Source organism: Lacerta agilis, chromosome 5 (genome assembly GCF_009819535.1).
Source record: "Lacerta agilis isolate rLacAgi1 chromosome 5, rLacAgi1.pri, whole genome shotgun sequence".
In the NCBI taxonomy this organism is placed as follows: domain Eukaryota; kingdom Metazoa; phylum Chordata; class Lepidosauria; order Squamata; family Lacertidae; genus Lacerta; species Lacerta agilis.
Window position 1 is genome coordinate 23734721 of NC_046316.1, and position 20988 is coordinate 23755708.

At 44.8% G+C, this 20988-nt stretch overlaps 1 protein-coding gene across 2 annotated transcripts in view; it reads left to right on the forward strand.

The window, feature by feature from the left end:
• The first annotated feature begins 14839 nt into the window (after positions 1–14839).
• The window catches only part of ARID5B (AT-rich interaction domain 5B), a 181791-nt gene continuing 175642 nt past the window's right edge, over positions 14840–20988 (forward strand). The window contains exons 1-2 of one of the 2 annotated variants that reach the window (XM_033148915.1): positions 14840–15343; positions 15798–16052. In XM_033148915.1, the coding sequence (XP_033004806.1) occupies positions 15323–15343; positions 15798–16052 (276 nt within the window). In that variant the 5' untranslated portion in view covers positions 14840–15322. The remainder of the gene's footprint in view (positions 15344–15797; positions 16053–20988) is intronic. The other variant, XM_033148914.1, reaches the window with a different exon arrangement.

Consider the following 20988-nt stretch of genomic DNA (forward strand, 5'->3'; position numbering starts at 1 on the left):
GCCTTTCTTGTTGTTCTGCGGCTGTGCCTTACGAAAAACCCGATCTTACCAGTTGAATTGGATCTTATCAGATGCATGGAAAGATTTTGCTTGGCTAAGCTTCAACTCAACAGAGAATTTATATCTGGAGAGAAGTGTGTCCTGCTGGTTCTCTGCATCCCACCAGGTTCTCGTTATGCCCACTATATGAAGACCACCCTCGGTCTCGGCCGGGGAGGGCAGGATACAAATAAAAGTTTTGATGATGATGATGATGATGCAGCAGATTGAAAGCCCTGCTCAGCCATGAAGCATCCTAGGGCCAGTCACGTGCTCTCTGTCAGGCTGACCTCAAAGGTCATTGTGAGGATGAAATGGGGAAAGAGGGAACTGTGTCTGTTGCCTTGCGCTCCTTGAAGGAAAAGTGGGGTAGAAATGTAATGAATCAGATAAATCTCTCCAAATGTTTCCACATTCAAGACCTGGCATTTTTGTTGTTGTTATAATGGGGGTGCAGGGGGTGGATTTCAGGTTTGCAGGGCTTAGCACTGGGATAGATGGATCAATGCTCTGACCAAGTTGACGTTTCAAATCTCAAATAAAACGAGTTCGAATTCATTTTCACTCCTGCGTTAATAGTGAAAATTTGCGGTTTTCTATTTTTTAATTTCACTCACTGATTTGGAACCCTCGGTCCATTTTGCCTCCTTTTTTTATTAAAACTCAGCTTCCTTGTAACTTAAAACACACACAATTATCATCTTACTATTTACGTCAGCTGGTTTTAAAGCCTGCATACCAGGAATAGCAAGTTGTGTTCCTGGCTGTCTTAAGTACACACCGAATGGCATTCTGGAAATTATATTTACTGCTTCGAGCTGTCTGCATTGAAGGACTCCCCTCCTCCCCCCCAAGCCATCATATTTTTACTAAAAACAGTTTGAGGTAAATTATTCGACATGAGATAAATGTGAAATAGGCTGCACTGCTTATTTCCTGTGTATTATTTGGAAAATAGGATGACCTTTCAAAGCCACTAACTGGCACGCTTCCTTTCTGTGTGCTATGAATAAAAACTTCAGGTTGCCTCTTGTTGTTGTTTCCATAGAACTGATTTTTTGGTTTTGTTTTTAGTCGGTGGTGGTGGATTGTTTTATAAAAATAAAATAAAAGCAACAGTTTTTTCAAGAAAGGAGGTAAACATTTTCTTCACGTTTCTCAGTCTGTGGACACCTAGTCAGATCACTTATTGGGTGCAGCAGCAACAAGAGTTTTGCTTTGAAATAACAGTACAGTGGTACCTCGGGTTACATACGCTTCAGGTTACATACTCCGCTAACCCAGAAATAATGCTTCAGGTTAAGAACTTTGCTTCAGGATGAGAACAGAAATCGTGCTCTGGCGGTGCAGCAGCAGCGGGAGATCCCATTAGCTAAAGTGGTGTTTCAGGTTAAGAACAGTTTCAGGTTAAGAACGGACCTCCGGAACAAATTAAGTACATAGCCAGAGGTACCACTGTACAGCTCTTGATGTCAAAGGGGAGAAAAATACTTGGGTGTCCTTAGTTCTGCTTCTCCTTCCTCAAGTGTACACACGATTATCAAACATAATAGGGCATAATTTTACATAACTAGCAAATGGCGCCCTGAGCTAGTATACAAATCATACCTGATTGAATATCACTGTTCCCGAACTGCTGTTTAATCAGATTTCTTTTCGGGTTACATGAACAAAAAAATAATAATGTTGGTTTTTAATTAAATGAATATACAGGAATGACATTTGAGAAGATAATGCTACTGCTTCTATTACCCTCAGTGGTACTAATAAGACGTGACAGAGCGTTATTTGATACCACTCAAAATCCCACTTGAATTTTTCTCTCTCTCCTCATCAGTCCCTGCTGAGTGATTTGGGGACTTGGTTTTTATGAGCTGTGTCGATGGCGGCGCTTGTTTTTGCCCACCTTTTTGTCACAGTGGATATATATATATATATATATATATATATATATATATATATATATATTCATACATGCACACACACACACACACACACACACAAGTCCAGTCTAACAGTTAACATATATTTATATATTTTAATAGCTGGTCAGGTGGAAACCAAATGCATTTTATTTTAAGTGATCCATCTTCCTAAGCCTTACCAGCAATTAAAAAAAAGTTGTTATCACAGATCTCAGCAAAAGTCATTTTTGCCTCTCTAGTTTGGCAGCTGGGAGTCCTTATGCACCAACATTCTACCAATAAAAACTGGGACATGGGCTTTGCACCTCTTTCCCAAAGCCTTGTACGCTTCTGCCTGGCTTAGGAAAGAAGGGGCGATGCTCTGACAGGATGTGAAAGCCCCCCTGCCCGCTTCCCAAAGCTGGGCAAGCGCTTGGTGACTTACAGAAAGAGGCAGGAGGGCTCCAGGAGTCCATCAGAGCCTCACACCTCCTTCCCAAAGGCCGAGAAGTGCTCCTTCACAATGTCACTCCAGGAGCTGCATCCACGAGCCCAGTCCGCAGCCAGCACAAAATCGGGGTGCCTTCAAAGAAAGCGTAGCTGTCCCAGTTAAAACCTGGAAGGTTTGGGAGTCTAGACCAGGCATACACAAACTCGGTCCTCCAGATGTTTTGGGACTACAACTCCCATCATCCCTGACCACTGTTCCTGTTAGCTAGGGATGATGGGAGTTGTAGTACCAAAGCATCTGGAGGGCTGAGTTTGCCTATGTCTGGTCTAGACACTACCCTTCTTGAGGCCTCTGAGCAAAACCCATTCCCCCATGGCTGACCATATTAGGGGTGGGAGGGAAACCACAACAAATAAAACAGACCACTTATTTCTCTACCCACAACTTTGTATTGTTATCTAAAATCAAATTTTCTGATGTCTCAGGCTGTTCAAAGAGTCAGAAATGAGTCCAGGTAGCAAGGGGAAAGCAGCAACACTTGAGCTGGAAGAAGGGAGGGGAGGGGAGAGGAAATAGATTTGCAGTTGGAATTGGCCCAGATGGTGAAAAAGGGTTCTGGGTTCTGCAAGCATGTGGGAAGGTAGCTACTTGCTCCCCTTTGCTCAATGTGTACATATGTGTTGCTGCTGTTGTTGTTGTTTTTAAAAGAACATACGTATAGCACAAACACTAGAGGCTCCAATAAACTTCTCACACAGAGGCCTCATCCATACCTGCAAAAGGCTGGCTTGAAATTTCCTACTGTTTGCGGAAGGTCCTGATATGAAAGCAATGGGGTGGAGGTGCAACGCAGCTGCCGCGCGAGGTCATGTGTGTGCAGCAATTGTTCAAAACGTTACTCTGAAAAAGAGAAACGGAAGTGCAGCACGTGGTGACTCTTTGCAGTGTAAAAAAACCTTCCTTGGGGAACCACTAGCAGCAGGGTCTGTGGGGAGAGAGGTGGAAGTGCCCCACAAAAGCCACGCCGCTCCCCCCCCCCCACACACACACTCCAAAGGGGGCTTATTCTCCTGCAGGATTACTGTCTTTTGCAACTCTGGAATGGATTAACAGGGTAGAAAAAGATGTGTTTCATTGTAAACCATGAAAATAACTTGACTTAATAAATTAGCACTTTCATTGCCTGGTGGTTGGGAATGGAATACAATTCTGACTTTTCAAAATAGCCCAAACCTGACTAACATGTACTTATTGCAGCCACTGTTGTGTTGTGTCTTGACTGTATCTGATTTCCCTCATGTAATCTGCTACCTACTTTTCTCTTGTTGTCGTTGCTGTGTTTTATGGCTTTGCTTTGCTTTATGGACTTGTTAAACTGCAACAGGTTTTTTTTCCCCCTTTTCTTTTCTTTCCCCCCTCCTCTGAAAATGACTTTTTATTAGAAGCTTAAGGAAAAACCGTGGAATGTTGAAAAAGGAAAGCGCAGAAACATTACAACGTTGTGCAAATTTCTTTTGGCCAGGAAAAGCCAACAAATATTCGCACACAGAAACGCAGCCAGAGCCTGCAGGATAAAATCCAACTTATGATTAAACTGGAATTTAAATTCCTGTGATGTTGTTCTTCCCACGTAGCCTTTGGGAAGCAGGGAATGTTGCACAGATTTATGTTAATTGTTGACAGAGGCATCACACACACACACACACAGCATACATATAATGCCTCTGCCAACAGTCAACATACATTATCTATTCAATAAAATATCAGAACATAAGAAGGGCCTTCTGGATCAGGCCAAATGCCTGTGGAAAGCCTGCAAGCAGGACATGAGGAAAACACGCTGCAATTGGCAATGAGAGGCATTCTGCCCCTGACTGTGGATATAGAACATAGACAGACAGACCTGATACAGAAAGTCATGGATTCAGTTCCTGGCATCTGAAACCCTTGAGGAATCTCTGTCAGTCAGCATAGACCAATAGTCTTCTAGCTTCTCATGCCTGGGAACAACTTTTAAGCCAGACATGCATTTGGGGGCCCATTTCTTAATTCTTACTCTTTTTAACCATGTGAAAAAAGGGCCTTTTCTGCAGTGGCTCCCTGTTTGTGGAATACTCTCCCTGAGGAGGTTCGTCTGGCACCTTTAGGCGCCAGACAAAAACGTTCCTCTTTAACCAGGCCTTGGGCCGAATGACATCCAATGTCCTTTTAAAATGTGTGGGGGGAGGAGGGTTATTGGGTTGATTTTGTTTTTATTACGTATTTTGAATTTTTATATTGTGATTTTATGTTGTAACCGCCCTGAAACATGCAAATATAGGGGAGTATACAATTTATTATTATTATTATTAATTATTATTATTATTATTATTATTATTATATCGGCCTGAATATAAGCCACACCTCCCCCCCCCAAAAAAAATCTGACCGTGAAAAGTTAAAGTGCCGCTTAAATTCGCGACCTTACAAAAATTGGCTTTTACAATATCACTGCTGAAACAGACATATGATAAAGCGGAACGGGTGTGAGTGCCTGGGGAATTTTAAGGGAGCACCTTATATTCGGGTATTGTCTTTTTCTCCCCCCCCCCTCCTTGAATTTTAAAGGTGCAGCTTATATTTGGGTGCGGCTTATATTTAGGCCAATATGGTATTATTATTATTATTATTATTATTATTATTATTATTATTATTTGGTGGTGGGGCTGCCATACATTCAAAATTTCCTGGACATAGCTGGGATTCAGCCATCAGAAACAGTGTCCGGATGGAAATCATTGAAATGTCCGGGAACCCTAGACTGCGGTTACAACCCACCTCAGATTAGGCCATAGCCTGATAACGGTGTAGACAAAACTGAGGTATATGTAGGAGGGATAAGGGATAAATTCCATTCAGTTAAGGCTGAAAGGTGAACCCATCTAATTCTCACTTTCCGAAGCAATACGTAAATCGAAACACAGACATCCTTCGAAATTTTCACTTCTGCAGATTTTGCAGTGCCATTTTCCAGCCAAGTAATATTTACAAGAATGCACATACTGGGGGTAAAGTGTGCATAAAACTACAAACAGCATACACAACTGCATCATATTAGGGAAAACGCTTGGCAAAAAATGTGTATATTAGGTACGTTCACATACAAAAATGTGTATATTAAGAAAAATTCCCCGATCAATTTTCATGAGGACTTTTTTTTTTTTACACATTAAAGGAAACCGGTGTGCAAATGTGGAAAACTGAACTGACGATTCGAAAAATGGGGAACAGAGAGGAACGTATTTGCTTTGCAGGAAAGTATGTTTGCCTTTTGTAAAAACGAGGCCAAACAGAATGACCCACTTGTGCCTAATGCTAAAAAAAAAAAAGGCAAATGTAAAACATTCTATGCCCGACAGTACAAATTGTTCAAAGATAGTTTTATCAGTGTGTGAAAATACAATCCCAATAAATCTGCCAAGGTCAATAAGACAGAGGGGTGAATGGCTGCACGGGTTTGATAAACATGCACACCTTGCTTGCGCCACAAGGAAATGTGTCATATATCTCTAAATAAAGGGTCTTTGGGGGGGGGGGTCGCTGACTCACTCACTGACGGGGCTATCAGTTTGTGAAGGTACTTCTGCAATACATAGAAAGCTGGGATTTGGCATGTGCATCGTGTAACACATCACATTTACTATAAAAGTTATGGGGAAATGACATGTTTTTGAGTTTTCTCCCTGGAAACTCATGACATGATATCTGTATTATACCAGCTGCCAGCATTTGAACATCGCACAGAGCAGGCCAAGGCACAACTGAGATAGACATTTCTAGGTTTGGGTAGTTCTCCTGCACACAACTCAGCTGGGAAGTAAGTCCCATTGGGTTGGATGGAGTTCACTCTCAGGTAAGTGGGTATAATAAGCCTTAGAAAGGTCATTCTGAAAATGGGACAAATGCTAGGCATATTTTAATAGCAGTCAGATGGAGAAGGGAGGCAATTCTAGAAACATGCACTTCCCAAATGCAACTACTGGTGGTCTTTATCCCGCTCCATTCAGATGCAACACCATGGCCTTAGGAAGATGGGAATTCTCCTCTGCAGCAAAATATACATTCAGCCCGATCAATAGAGCCCAGATGAGCCTCTGCTTAGATGTGTATGCATCTCAATGCGCACAGCATTGGCCAAATGCTCCCGTGCTACTTCTCACATGGATCTGTACTGCCAGACCAAAGCAAATGTTTGCATAAACATAGCGGAGGTTGTTTCACTAGACCCTACAAACTTTCTCACGCTCTGGCATGGAATGTTTCATTGGGCCCAACAGAGAACCGTCCTCTACACACTTACACGAGTGTGAACACACTACTGAACTCAGTAGAACTTCAGGAGTAATAGCCACACATGGGACAGGTTTGCATAACTGCCCCTCCTTCCCTGCTCCCAGCATACCTCTTGCATTCTGAACAGGGGGGTGTCTTTTTTTCCAGCATGGGGGCATGTGGATGGGGAATTTCCCTGTGACAGATCCAGATGCTAACTCTGTGCCCAGATCCGCTCTGGCAACACCGAATATTACAGGAGACCAGGATGCACATCCTGCTCATCTTCCAGTCTGATACACAGCAGCTTCTGCCAGCAATGCCCTTCTGCATTTCTTATTCAATCTTTATGCAACATTTAAGAAAGCTCCCAGGACACTCTGTAACTGATCTTAACAATGGCCACTCTCAAAACAAAGGCACTTCAAAGGGAGAGTGAAACCTGAAGCTACTGCATTACAATTCATGAATAGGTCACTTCTATCCCCTTTGTGGAGAGCGCAAAATATGGTCTGAAGCTCAACATAAAAAAACTAAGATCATGGCCACTGGTCCCATCACCTCCTGGCAAATAGAAGGGGAAGAAATGGAGGCAGTGAGAGATTTTACTTTCTTGGGCTCCATGATCACTGCAGATGGTGACAGCAGTCACAAAATTAAAAAAAACGGCTGCTTCTTGGGAGGAAAGCAATGACAAACCTAGACAGCATCTTAAAAAGCAGAGACATCACAAAGGTCCGTATAGTTAAAGCTATGGTTTCCCCAGTAGTAATGTATGGAAGTGAGAGCTGGACCATAAAGAAGACTGATCGCCGAAGAATTGATGCTCTTGAATTATGGTGCTGGAGAAGACTCTTGAGAGTCCCATGGACTGCAAGAAGATCAAACTTATCCATCCTTAAAGAAATCAGCCCTGAGTGCTCACTGGAAGGACAGATCCTGAAGTTGAGTTCCAGTACTTTGGCCACCTCATGAGAAGAGCAGACTCCCTAGAAAAGACCCTGATGTTGAGAAAGATGGAGGGCACAAGGAGACGGGGATGACAGAGGATGAGATGGTTGGACAGTGATCTCGAAGTGACTAGCATGAGTTTGGCCAAACTGCGGGAGGCAGTGAAAGATAGGCGTGCCTGGAGTGCTCTGGTCCATGGGGTCACGAAGAGTCGGACATGACTGAAAAAACAAACATACCCTTTGTGATGAATCAGAATAAAAGTGTATGTTTGTGTCTGTGTGTGTGATTAAATCACTTTACATTTGATTGTACCAATGCCAGGATACCTGTACTATCACCAACTGTTTTGCAAATGGTCACCGTTTATAACATAATTTTCCTTCCCACTGCATCCTGCATTTCATAGTCTTCTGTGCTCACTGTTTACAATGTGCTCTGCAGCTGACCAAGTACAAGACTCCCCACTTACACAGGGGTTATGTTCCTGGGTACCGTGCATATACCTGAAATTGTATATTGTGGGAACGCCATCTGAAAAGCCTGTAAACACCTTCTAAACCTCTGGAAACCCTTATCAGACTAGCATCTGCTCCCCTCCCAAGTGGTGGCATCTATGAGCCAGCATTTTAAAATTCCCACAAGGGCCCGCAATGACACTCCTTCCGTTGCTCCAGAGTATTGTGAGGAATTCAAAATGGCGGCCACTCAGCACTGATGAGCACTGGGGTCACTGAGTCGCAGGTAAGAGCTTGTGAAAGGTGCTAGGCCACAAAGCAGAAAGTGAGGTATTAAGCAAGTGAGGTATTTGAGTGAGGTATTAAGAAGAACCCTGGGTCCACCCTCACCTCTGTCATGAACTTCTAGTTTTATTTTTTATTTTTTTATTTTCATTTATTCCTTCATCCATCTGTACATCCATCTATTGTATTTGCATCCCAGCGTTTCCCTCCAATGAGCTCGGTTGCATACATGGTCCTCCTCCACCTCTCCATTTTATCCTCACAACAACCGTGTGAGATGGGTTAAGCTGAGAGGCAGTGACTGGCCCAAGGGCACCCAATGAGCTTCATGGCTGAATGGGGATTCGAACTCTGGCCTACCAGCAGTGGTAGATCTAGGATGGTGTGGGATATGCCTCCGCACAGGACACTGAGCTGAGGGGGCACAAAATATAACAACAACAACAACAACAACAACAACAACAACAACAACAACAACAACAACACCTGTATTTATATAGTTACCTGACATTCAGAAAATACCTGAAGGCAGCCCTGTTTAGGGAAGTTTTTAATGTGTGACATTTTAATGTAATTTTAATCTTTGTTGGAAGCTGCCTAAAGTGGCTGGGGGGACCCAGCCAGATGGGCGGGGGTACAAATATAATAATAATAATAATAATAATAATAATAATAATAATAATAATAATAATAATAATAATAATAATAATAATAATAATACCTACTGAGAATATCCATTAAAAAGGAATTATTGTGAAAATTAGGAAATAGTTAGCGGGGACACCAAATTTTGTCCTCACTCAGGGCGCCAATTACCAAAGTCCGTCCCTGCTCCCAGATCCTTGTCTGACCACTACACCACACGGGCTCAATACAATCCAATATTTTCCACGTTTTCCCTCACCCTTATACTCTAGGGTAAAATTGTGCCAAGCCTGGATTACAGGGGAGAATGTGAGATCATAGAATCAGAGTTGGAAGGGACTACTAGGGTCATCTAGTCCAACCCCCTGCAATGCAGGAATCTTTTGCCCAAGACCCTGAGATTTAGAGTCTCATGTTTTACTGACTGAGCTAGATTCCCAGCTGCCCATGACATGTTTATTACTTATTATTAACAGCACTTCAAAAATGAGAGACGCTGTGGGATCTACTACAGTGAGAGAAAGAAAGGTAATTTCACTGAGGCCAGTCATTTATTCAAAATGTGTTTAAGGCGCGCGCACGAACGCGCAGGGAACGCAAGCTAAAAACAACAAACCATTTAGCTGGGGAGGAGGAGGGAGGGGGGGGAGGTCGAGACTGCTAAATCCGCTTTGACCGCTAGAGGTCGCGGGGGAAAGCGATGACCTGAGACCCTGAATCAGCAGACTTGTTGCTTGTTTCTGCTATCGCAGCTGGATCTTGGGTTATGTTAATACTGAATGATCGTTACGCACATCCCTCCCCGCGGTGACCATAACAATGAATAAGGGCTGACATTTCAGAAATGTTCTTTAGCATTATTATTATTATTATTATTATTATTATTATTATTATTAGGCCGGCGAAGGGAGGGAAATAGATCTCCAGGAATAATCGAGATGTGACGTTTCCTCCCCCCCCCACCTTCTCCAAAACCTGCTTTTCATTGGGTGGGAAAGGGGCTGGGTGGGGTCCAAATCTTCGTTTTTTTGCTGTTGCAAAACGAGCTTCGTTAATAGACTCCTCGCCTTGGAAACAATGGACAGCGCTTCCTTCTGCACACACAGCAAACAGGCTATTATTGTCACTACATTAAATCTGCAAAACGGCCCTGGATCCCTCGCGCGTCACTCCGCCCACCCCCCCCCCAACCTCCCCTCCTCGCTTTATTCCTCCCGATCGTACACAATGACGTGTCTGACATGTTGATAGAGATCGCAGGCTGCAGACTTCTCTCTTCTGATCTCTTGCAACGGGGGTGGGGGTGGGGTGGGGGGGGTGCCTGAAGCCGTTCCTTATCAAGACAAGAGCTTTTTTTAAAAAAAATGGCTTATTTTAAAAGAAAGGAAGCGATCGCTCCTATCCCCAACCTGCTTGCATTCCCGGCGGTGATCAAGGAATTTACGCCCCAATAAAAAAGGGGGGTATTATTTTTTAAGGGAGACTGCAATTGCAGAGTCGAGCCACTTGCGGTAGTGTGTAGCAATTAGCCGATAAATTTGCTGACTAAAGTACTAGCTAAACCATGGATTATTGAAGTCAGGTCAGGGAAGAAAGGGGGGGGGACAGACGACCCTGCTTCAATTTGCTGATGGAAAAAATAAATAAATTACGGAGAACGAGGGTTGCCGAACCGAGGTAATTGTTACAGGCTACTCTCTTGCACCTGAAGCTTTGCCGCCTAATGAATGGAGTCATTATAGGGTGCGTTAACTCACCTCCATCTCTTCCCCCCGCGCCGCCGCCAATACGAGAGATAAGAAATAAAACCCCAACGGCACTCGTGTGCTGGTTTAATCTCTTGAAAATTATGAAGCGTGTGGGTGTTTGGGGGCTCTCATGCCGCTTAAGGCCTGTTCACACGTGACGAACCCGGATCTGTGCTTGAGGAGGGGAATGAGCAACGTAAGCCTAACGATACCGACTCAGGAGGAAGTCCTATCAAATTCCTGAGACTGAAAGATTCCCAGCCCCCACCCCCCGTGGCCAGACGGTCGTAAATCCTATCAATTTCAGTGGGGGTTTATTCCAGGCGAAATGGGGTTAGGATTGCAACTTCCGTGCTCTTGAGCAAGCCTGCAACTCAGCGAGAGTAGCTTCTCTCTTTGAGCGTCCAGTTCGCTGCTCTAAGATTGCACGTGTTTGCCTTATTCAAACATTACTTAAGGATGCACAAGACCTTCGTAACGTGTGAACCCTCAAATACAAACACAACCCCCCCAAGGTCGTCTGAACGAAGCAGAACACAGACTTTAATCGTCCTGAATGCTGCAAGCCTTCCTTTGCGGCTTCCTCGTGGCCCCAGTTATGAAAATTTATATTAGCAGAGTGAGGCCCTTCACTGGCGGAGTACGAGGCTTCTTTCTCTCTTTTTCTCCTTTCCCCTCCCCTCCCCTCGTTCCCCGTCAGTGTCTGGAGCCTTACATCTGCTGGGTTGATTGATGGAGCCTTGAATGCAACGTTATTACTCTCTCGCAAGCCGAAATCAAACAGGCTATTAACTACATTACTTCAAAGAACACAGTTCTCAATACAATCTACTTATCTTAATTGAAACTTTCTCTGCATGGGTATTTGTAGAGGGAGATAATTTATAGGTGCGGGGCGGCGGCGGCCGCAGGCGTCACGATTGAGGGGGGAGGGAGAGGCCACGCACCCTAAAAGTGGGGGGAGAAGAATGCGTATATATTGGGGGGGGGGGAGAAGAGGACTAGTTTCCTAAACTCGGGGAAGGAAGTGTCCTTGGGGATTTGATTACTGTATTCCTGAGATTGAAAGATTCCCACCCCCCCGTAGTCACTTGTTAACACCAGAGGGCAACTTTTCTCTCTTTTCCCCCCCCCCCCCCCAATTCCTGTTAGATCTTTCTATTTTTCCTATTAAGGATGACGCAAACCTTCGGCTTCTACCTCTAAGAACAGGCCGACAATGATACACACAGGATTTGCAATTAGCCATAGTCACTTTCGGACTGCAACTTGCAATTTAGACTTACAGAATTGTGGAGTTGGGGGGGACCCCCAAGGATCATCTAGTCCAACCTGCTGCAATGCAGGGCTTTTGCCCAAACTGGGATTCGAACCCGCGATCCTGAGATTAAGAGTTTCTTGCTCTACCGACTGGAAGTTGCTTCTTCTGTCGTGCAAAACGTTATTAGGATGAAAAGAAGGGGTAGGGGTGGGGCAGGATGTTTAGTAAGAATAATAGTAATAATAATGATAATAATAAACAATACATGGATACCTCGAGGGCTTGTTCCCTCTTGTACAATTTGAAGTTTCCTGCATATACGTCGCTCCTGCGGCATTGCTTATACAGGAAACTGACTCAGTCAATCTTCAATGCGATCTTGGTGTGTTTTTTTTTTTTTTTTAATATTCTGCAATTCCAGTTCCTTAAAAAACCCCGGCTTAGATGTTTACCAGAACAATGCAGAAGCTGAAGACGACCCATGTATTAATCACAAGGAGGGGGTGGGATTTTGAATGCTCCTGCCCGCAGGGTCACTTCCCTCGCTTACTCTGGAGTAGACCCATTGGATTCAATGGCGCTACTCTCGAGTAATCGGATCGCTCTCTGACTTGGCGGGTTTCGAAAGGGCGGTGGGTGGAGGCGTTATTCAGCGAAACGCAATCTCGAAACGTTTACTCAGAAGTAAGTCCACGGGGTTCAATAGCGCTTACTCCCACGTAACTACTGCTCCTGGAACTGAACGTCTTCTAGGAGACCCATTGAACTCTGCGGGATCTCATGTCCAATAAAACATGCATGGGATCGGGCTACAAACCAGTTCAGGATTGCAGCCTAAGAGCCCGATCCCGTGCAGAGATATGTACGTCCGGCTCAAACCCAAACGCGTGTCCTGTCTAGGAAGAGGCTGTGATAGCGGCTTAAACGCAAGCAATCCGGCTCAACTGCTTTGTGAATCCGGCAATTAACGTAACTGCAGCAAGTTGAGAAAGCGGCGAGGGAGGAGGAGGAAAAGAAATATATAAATATTGCTTTTTTAAAATCGCCTGTATTTGGCGGCGCTGTGCTGGCCCTTTAAATTATTAAAATAGTTTTCGACAGCTCTCCGCTCTTTGGCAAGGGGACTTTTTATTACTTATTGTAATTTGAAGCTCTGCCATGTTCTCTCTCTCTCCCTCTCCTTTATCTCCTCGCCTGTATGGGAACAGGCAAGAGATCTTGTTTTCTATTACTGCCCTTAAAAAGGGGGGGGGGTAGATTAGATAAGGTTAACTACCCTAATTCGGATTGCGATCTGGAATGAGTATGCGAGGGGAAGGGGGCAGGAATCTGCCGTGAACCCCTTAAATCAATGAATATCCATGTCCCACAATCTCGCGAGCCCCCCCCCCCCTCGATCGCCTCGTCTACTGTATTAATTTCATCCACGTGAATATAACATTCATTAAACTAATCCTGTTTCAACCCGGCGCTGTGACTTAGAGGTGAAACGTTGCGAAAGCGTTAAAAATAGCTTGCCAGTCATTTCGACATCCTGTAATTTTATCGCGGATCAGATTACAACTGTCATACTGTACAGACCTTTATTTCCCTGTATAGTACATCATGCTTACTTTCCCCCCCCTCTTTCTCCCCCCCCCCTTTTTGGGAAGATCAACTACGCTAGCTTTGGTGCCAACGGTGTAAAATCTGGAGAGAGAGGAATGCACCATTTTCTATCAACACTGCGATGGGGGGGGGGGGGAGCGACTCCCTTCTATAGGCTGCTGGTGGGAAATCAGAGATTGGTGGTGGTGATGATGTTTTTTTGTTTTTTATTTTTTTGATATTTGATTGCACTCGCTAGCCCGGGTCTCTATCCCGTTTTCCACCCCACCCCACGCACCCTGGGTTTTGTGGCTCCCAAGTTTCTCGGGGGGGTTCCTTTTAGGGACGCTGGTTTGCAGAGCTCCGGAACAATCAAGCAAATAAATACCCCTATTACAAGCAGCTGATTGTCTTATGGATATGTGTGTGTGTGTGTGTGTTCCCTCCCCGAGCCCCGGCTACTAGTTTTAATTTCGGGATACATGGAACGAGTTTCCAAATGGTTGGCCCTTCCTCCTTCTCTCTTCCCCTCCCCTCGAACTATTACAGAGAGAAATCTGCATTCTGTGCCACTTTAAAACTCCGTATTCCCGTATCGCTTGGTTATATAAACACATTAGTATTTGAGCGCGCCCTTGCCGGAGATCTGCATTGTAAACACGTATCTGGTATGCGAGTGTGTGCGTGTACTTCGAAATCGGAAGAATGTACACACGCCGATCAGGCGGAGCCCCGGGCCGAGCGGTCCCCACATATTGATTTATCATGCCGCGTTTATTGTTCTGTCCTCTTAATAAATGCAATCATAGCTAGCTGCCTGCTCAATATTGCTCGCAAGATCCCGTGATCGGGTGTGCTTCTGGGAGCCTTCGCTCACCAATCCTCCTCCTCCCCCCCTTTCAAACCCTCTCTTTTGCAAAAGAGAACAAATGCATTAATATTTATATGTTTATATAATCGATAACCCACTTTCGCCCCCCAGCTCTCGCTCTCTCGCCCCCGTCCCCACGTTAAAATACTAGCACCAGGCATCTATTCTAACACGATCAAGAGTTTCGGGGGGGGGGGGAATATGGCAGTAAGGGAACGTAATCTAACTATCAAACAAATCTACATGTCTAATAAAAGCAAATCTGTTAAAGAGAATTAGAAAGAAGAACAGCGCCTCTGACTCTCTGCAGGAAATGTTCTTTATATTAGACATATACAAGCAGGTCCTGTCAGATGAGCAGCTCAACTAGACCGCCTTTCCGCCCGGAAAAAATGGAACGGCCCTTTTGTCTGGCACTTCGGGGGCTCTGGGGGAATACAATCCTGTTTCTGCAGAGATTCGGGCGCTGCAAGATTTTTAAAAGCGCCCGAGACCCCGAATTTGCCTGGACCCATTGGCTTCTGAGCTGCGGTTGGGTTATGCATTGACCGGTATTACCTGTGCAGATCGGTAGCAGCCGGGCTATAAGCCCCTTGTTTTCTACGTGGTTTGGAAATTGGGGGTCGTGACCATCTCTCGGCGGGTTTTTTGGATATTTTGGGCGAACCGGAGGTGTAAGGTTTGCGTTTTATATTGAGGCTCGGAGCCGGCTGCTGCGAGAGATCGCTTTTCCCTGCCAGGACCTGATGCAATCCATTCAAGCCAACAAGTTTGGAGAGAATGTTGAGTTCAATCAATTCAGAACGTCGAGATGGAGCCCAATTCAGTTCAGGTATTCGGTTCTCCTCTCTTCTTCGCCTCTACACCCCAGATTCCGGCACCCCGGATCCCCTAGACACCCACCTTCACCTCCCCCAAACTTTCCAAGAACTTTTCCCCTGTAATTACCATTCCACCCCCTCTTAAGGGAAAAAAAAAGCCTTTGCTGATCATATAGAGAGAGACAGAGATTATTATAATGGTGACTGTGATCGGATTTTTTGCCCCCTTCGGAGGAAAACCAGCCTGGCTCCTCAACAAATCCCCTCCTCATCTTAGAGGTTGTGATATTATTTCTTAACATGTGTTTGATTTATGGATGTCTTTCTCCAGTATGTTCTGATCAGAACTGGCTGTGTGTGTGTGTGTGTTTTAAATGAATTGATCTGCAATTACTGATTATTATTATTATTATTATTTTCTCTCTCTCCCCCAATCCCCCTCCACCCCTTGTTTATTCCTTCCAGTGGGTCGGATCTCCGTGTGGTTTACACGGACCGTACATTTTCTACAAGGCTTTTCAGTTCCACCTTGAAGGCAGACCAAGAATTTTGTCCCTTGGCGATTTTTTCTTTGTAAGATGTAAGCCAGAGGATCCGATTTGCATAGCGGAGTTACAGCTGCTGTGGGAAGAAAGGAGTTCCAGGCAACTTTTATCCAGCTCCAAACTTTATTTTCTACCAGAAGATACTCCCCAAGGCAGAAACAGTGACCATGGCGAGGTAGTAAACATACGTTTCTCTCTCTCTCTCGGTGTGTGTATGTGTGTATGTGCCTGTGTCATTGTGTGTGTGTCTCTGTGTTCTCTTTTCCGCCTCCCCCTCCCTTGCTTGTAATGTTTATTAAAGGACAGGGTTGAAATGTTCCTTTCTGCCGGCAACGTGAGCTTCTGGGTTTTTTTGTGTGTGTTTTTTTAAGGGCTTGTGCCATTAAGGAAGGGCTGCAGCGGGTGGCTGCTGCCAGACTTTGCCTGTCATCTGTAGAAAGGAGGACTGCGCAGAATGTTCATATTTTAAAGCAAGCAGCCCAATAACTTGGTTGCCTCTGTGTTGAAGGTGATCTTTACTTACATCACCTCCTCCTCCTCTCCCCCCTTCCTCTAACGCTGCTGTCGAAGCGTCCTCGTCACATGCTTGCTGATTCCCCTTCGTTGCTTGTATTTGGGGGGTGTCTACAACTCCCCCCCCGCAAAGTGAATTTAAACATTGTACACCTCGAAAGGGTTTCGTTCCACCTCCTCCCCCCCCCCTTCCTCTTCTTTAGGGTGTGTATGTGCGGGGCTTTTATTTTTTTATTTTTTGGTCTTCAAGTATTTTTGATATGTTGGAAAGAAGGCGGAAATTACGAAATGGAGGCAGCGAGTGAGATCAAAAGCGATTTCGCTGGCAAAGACGTGTTGAATAAAGTGATAAATGACAGGTACTGGAAATAATACATTCAAATAACTTGCAGAGCTGCCTGGGCGGATTTCAAAGCGCTCCGGTGTGCAGTAACCAGCACAAACACGTTAAGCATTAACAGCGAGCCTCCTCGCTTTGCTTTCCCCGGTCATAATTGTTATTATGCCTGTCTCAATGTACTGGCTTAACACAATTACTATAAAAAAGTGGACATTTTCTAGAAAAAGCGTCGCGCGGGGTAAGAGTTACGGTGGTGGTGGTGGTGGGGGGAGTACAGATGTGTGAATGAGGCTTCTCTCGTTAGGCTGAGATCCCCATGCACGTTTCCTTGGAAGCCCCATTGAACACAGTTGAACTTACTTCCGAGTAAACTCGGGCTGCGCTGGACTTGCTCCCAAGCAAACCACGCCGGGATCAGGCACTGTGGTGGTGGGGTTTTGCAGCCCCCTCCCCAGACTAGCTTGGGTGCAAGATCGCGGACTTACTTTCGAGTAAGCAGAGGTGTGGCGTGTGTGCGTTTCGGGGACTGGCTTTGGTTTTGCGCGTGTGGACTACCTTGTCAGGCTGCAGCCAATAAACTTTGAGACCCGAGAAAGTGCCCGGGTGCAGTCCAAAAGGGAAAACGGATAGGCGCGCGGCCGGGGGGGGGGGAGTGGTGGAGACGTTCCGATCGCCTGCGGGAGGCGGATCGAGAGCGCGGCGAGGAGGGGGGGGGAGGAGAAAGGGAGGGAGGCGGCGGCGGCGCGGCGGCGCTGGCTCGCATTCACACTGTATTCTTCCAGATCTGTAATTTCATGTATGCCCGCAATTCCGCTGGCTACTCGAGTCAGCTGACTCTGCGCTGTTTTCCTGAGGAGGAACTATTTTAAGGGCCGGCGAAGAGCGGCGCTGTGTTTATGCGGAGAGAGAGAGAGAGAGAGAGGTGGGAGCATTTGCAAAGGCGCATCATCATCAGAATAATAACAATAGCCAGATGTGAGGCTCCTTGCAGGCGCGGGGGGGGGGGGGGTTGAGGGGCAACAACCGGCCGAGCCGGCCTGCTTGCTTGCAGCCCTTGCCTCACGTCCACGATGCTGCCCCCCCCCAACCCGCCGCCGCCGCCCTCCTTTACAAGCCGAGCTGCCAGTTCCTTCAACAATCGATAGTCTGATGGAGTTAATTGTAGTTCCACTCCCCCCCCCCCCACTTAAGCCTCTCCTCTCTCCCCCATAGCAGCTCCGCTATCGAGACTCCGTTTTGGATTATGCCTTCTTTAATTTCTTGCGTGAATTTCACGTTATGACCATTTAACACCCTCCCCACCCCAGCCTACAGAGTGCTTTAGTCGTGTACTCTAAATGTGCAGTTTTTGATTGATCGGCACCCCCTCGCTCCTCTCCGCGCCCCCCCCCCCGGCCCTTTCTTGAATTGACATTTTGGAACATGGAAAAGTTGTTGGAGGAGCAAGAATGGTTACGACTCCAGAAACCCTGTTCACGTTGACCCCCACTTTGCAGACATCTCATGGCTTCCCCCCCACCCTTCAACTTTCCCCTGCAGCTGTCTCTCCTCCCCCCTCCTCTTTTCACTAGTACTTATTATTTGCTTTTCAAATTTATTACTTCAACATGGTCTGTGATCTGGAAAGGGGAAGGATTAAATATCCTCTCTCTCTCTCTCTCCCTCCCTCCCAGCTTCCCCTTGAAAAGACTACAAGAATAATAGGCCACTAAACCAGACAGGAAACCATTGGAAATGTTATTGAATTGTTTTAAATTTAACACATCTATTGAAAACTTAGAAATATTTATACATAGGCATTTGAGTGCAGGCCTGATTCCGAAGTAAGTGCCACTTGGTTCAGTGAGGAACTGCAGGGCAATCCTGTACATATTCTCAGAAATTAATCCGTCTCGGTTCAGTTGGGCACAAGCACAATTTGGGCTACAGGGCTGTTCTTTATGAGTTGCTGAATAACCCCCTTTTTTCAGTAGGCTGCAGCCCTAACCCCACTTACTTGGGGTTAAGTTCCATTGAATTCAATAGGACTTACTTCTGAGTAAACCATGTTGGGACTTAGTCGTGCTTAGAGTACAATGGGGGTTGTGACTCATGAGAAATTGTGTGTCCCATTGTTTACAGTGAGTCTAAGCCAAACTGAGTCTGGAGTCAACTCAGCAAGACTGTCCTTTTCAACACATAACTTGAGGAATGTAGTCTATACCTGTAACTTTCCAAAGGATGATAGGGACACACTCCTAGGCAGACATACTTAGGAGTAAGCAGTATTGAGAGGTGTAAATGTGTGTATAACAGGGCTGTGTGACTGAAAGGATTAAAAAAAATGTATTTTGAGATCTTGTGCAGTGAATATACGTGAATACACACACACACAGTATATATGGAAGAGTTTGGGAAGAGTGGGGGATGGGCCACAAATCATTTTAATATGCCTTAATGACCATCTCATGTTACTGTGGTATGAACATCAGAGGAAATTAATCCGACCATTACAAGCCGGAGTGTTCTTTTGATTCACGGATTCTCATCTGCATCTGCGTTCCTAATATTATGCATGATTTCAGTTTTTTTTAAAAAAAAATAAAAAAAATAAGTAAATGCAAACTACTAGCAATTAGCTGTATGATTATACTGGGTATATTTCATTAGGGGCCCTTGACTGAGGTGTCTCTGAATTATTCAGCCGTATGAGAAAATCATTTTTTATGGAGATAATAATAACACACCTTGAGATGATGCATGCAAATGCCTCGCATGGAATGCTTACGACTTGTGTGTGAAGCAGGTATAGAAAATTTTCCTGATGTGGTTCAGTTTTACACCCCAGTGATGTAATTTTTCCCTGCTGGCCTCAGTTAGTCATTCATTAGCAGAGTAGCAGCGGCAGCAGAAACAGCAACAGCACACACTGATACTTGTTTGGCAAGGAGCCTATAGAAACGCGCACTTAGAGCCAAGGCCTAGAGAGGGCAACATAACACTCCCATTAAGAACTGTACTTTGTTTTCACTTACTCTATTAACTTGTTTATAGACACCGAAATGATTTTTTTTTTAAATTAAAAAAAAATCATTTATTTTAAATTGTTTTAGATGATAAAATTCCGTTCCTGAATGTTCAGCAGAGACAACTCCGAAAAAGAAAAAGAAAAAAGAAAAAGCTTGCTGATTGGCAGTTTCTTTCTTAAGGGAAACATTTCAGCATTCTTTCTCGGTACAGAGAGCAGTTATTTCAAGTAACTTAACCACAGTAATAATTCTTTTATGTAAATGACATCAACAGCTATTTCTGAAGCTGAGAGATGAGGCCGTTCTTAACAAACTCTCATGTAACCCTTTGTACGTCTGCGTCCTGGACATGGAAGAATTGAGCTTGGTATAATTTAGAGAGAAAGCAACAGACAGGGCTTAGGGAAGGAACTTTGTGGCAAAATATAATTATATGTTAAGCACAGTAGATAAAATGTAGTTGAGCTGTGCCCCCCCCCCCCGCCGCTTTTCATTATGTGGATTGTAAATCTATGATGTCAGCGGTATTTTGTGAGGTCAAAGGTCAACAGAGGCACTTGCTCTGAGCAAAACCAATGTTTAGCAGAGCACTGGATCTTATCACAGGCTGGTGATCAGCTTCTTTGGAGATTGAATGATAGTCGTGTATTGCTTGCCTGATGAGAACTGCAAGTGGTTATTTATAAATTTATCAGAATGGTAATATCCAAGCTGCATCTGTTTCATGGGATGAGGTAGCAAAGTGTGTGTGTATTCGGACTACTTTGTGCTATTCATTTACAGAAAGCAGTTCTGAAGAGAACAGTGCCTGTCAATCTCAAATGTGGGTTGTGAAAGGCACGTGGTTTTTCTGTTCTGCAATGTGTGTGCATGGTGAAATAGATGTGTACTTTTTCTTTTCTTTTTTTACTGTACAGGACAAAACTGCAGTGTGGTTTTTGGGTAGGTTTGGCATGCTGTGTGAACTGCCCCCCTGACAGCCAGGTCACATGCTTGTTTACTGAGAAGTAAATTCTCCTAAGTTCAGTAGGACAGAAATCGTAGTGTGTACTGTACACATAGGCTTGTACCCCGATCCTGTGCATATTTACTCAGATGTAAGTTTCCAGTGTGTACAATGTGGCCTGTTTCCAGGTAATTAGGTGTAGCCTTGTAACCTTAGTACGCTGCTTTTGATGACATGTTTCAATGGACTGCTGTGTGTTTGGTTTGATTTGATCAAGAGTTGGGTGCAAACACCAGCAACTCTT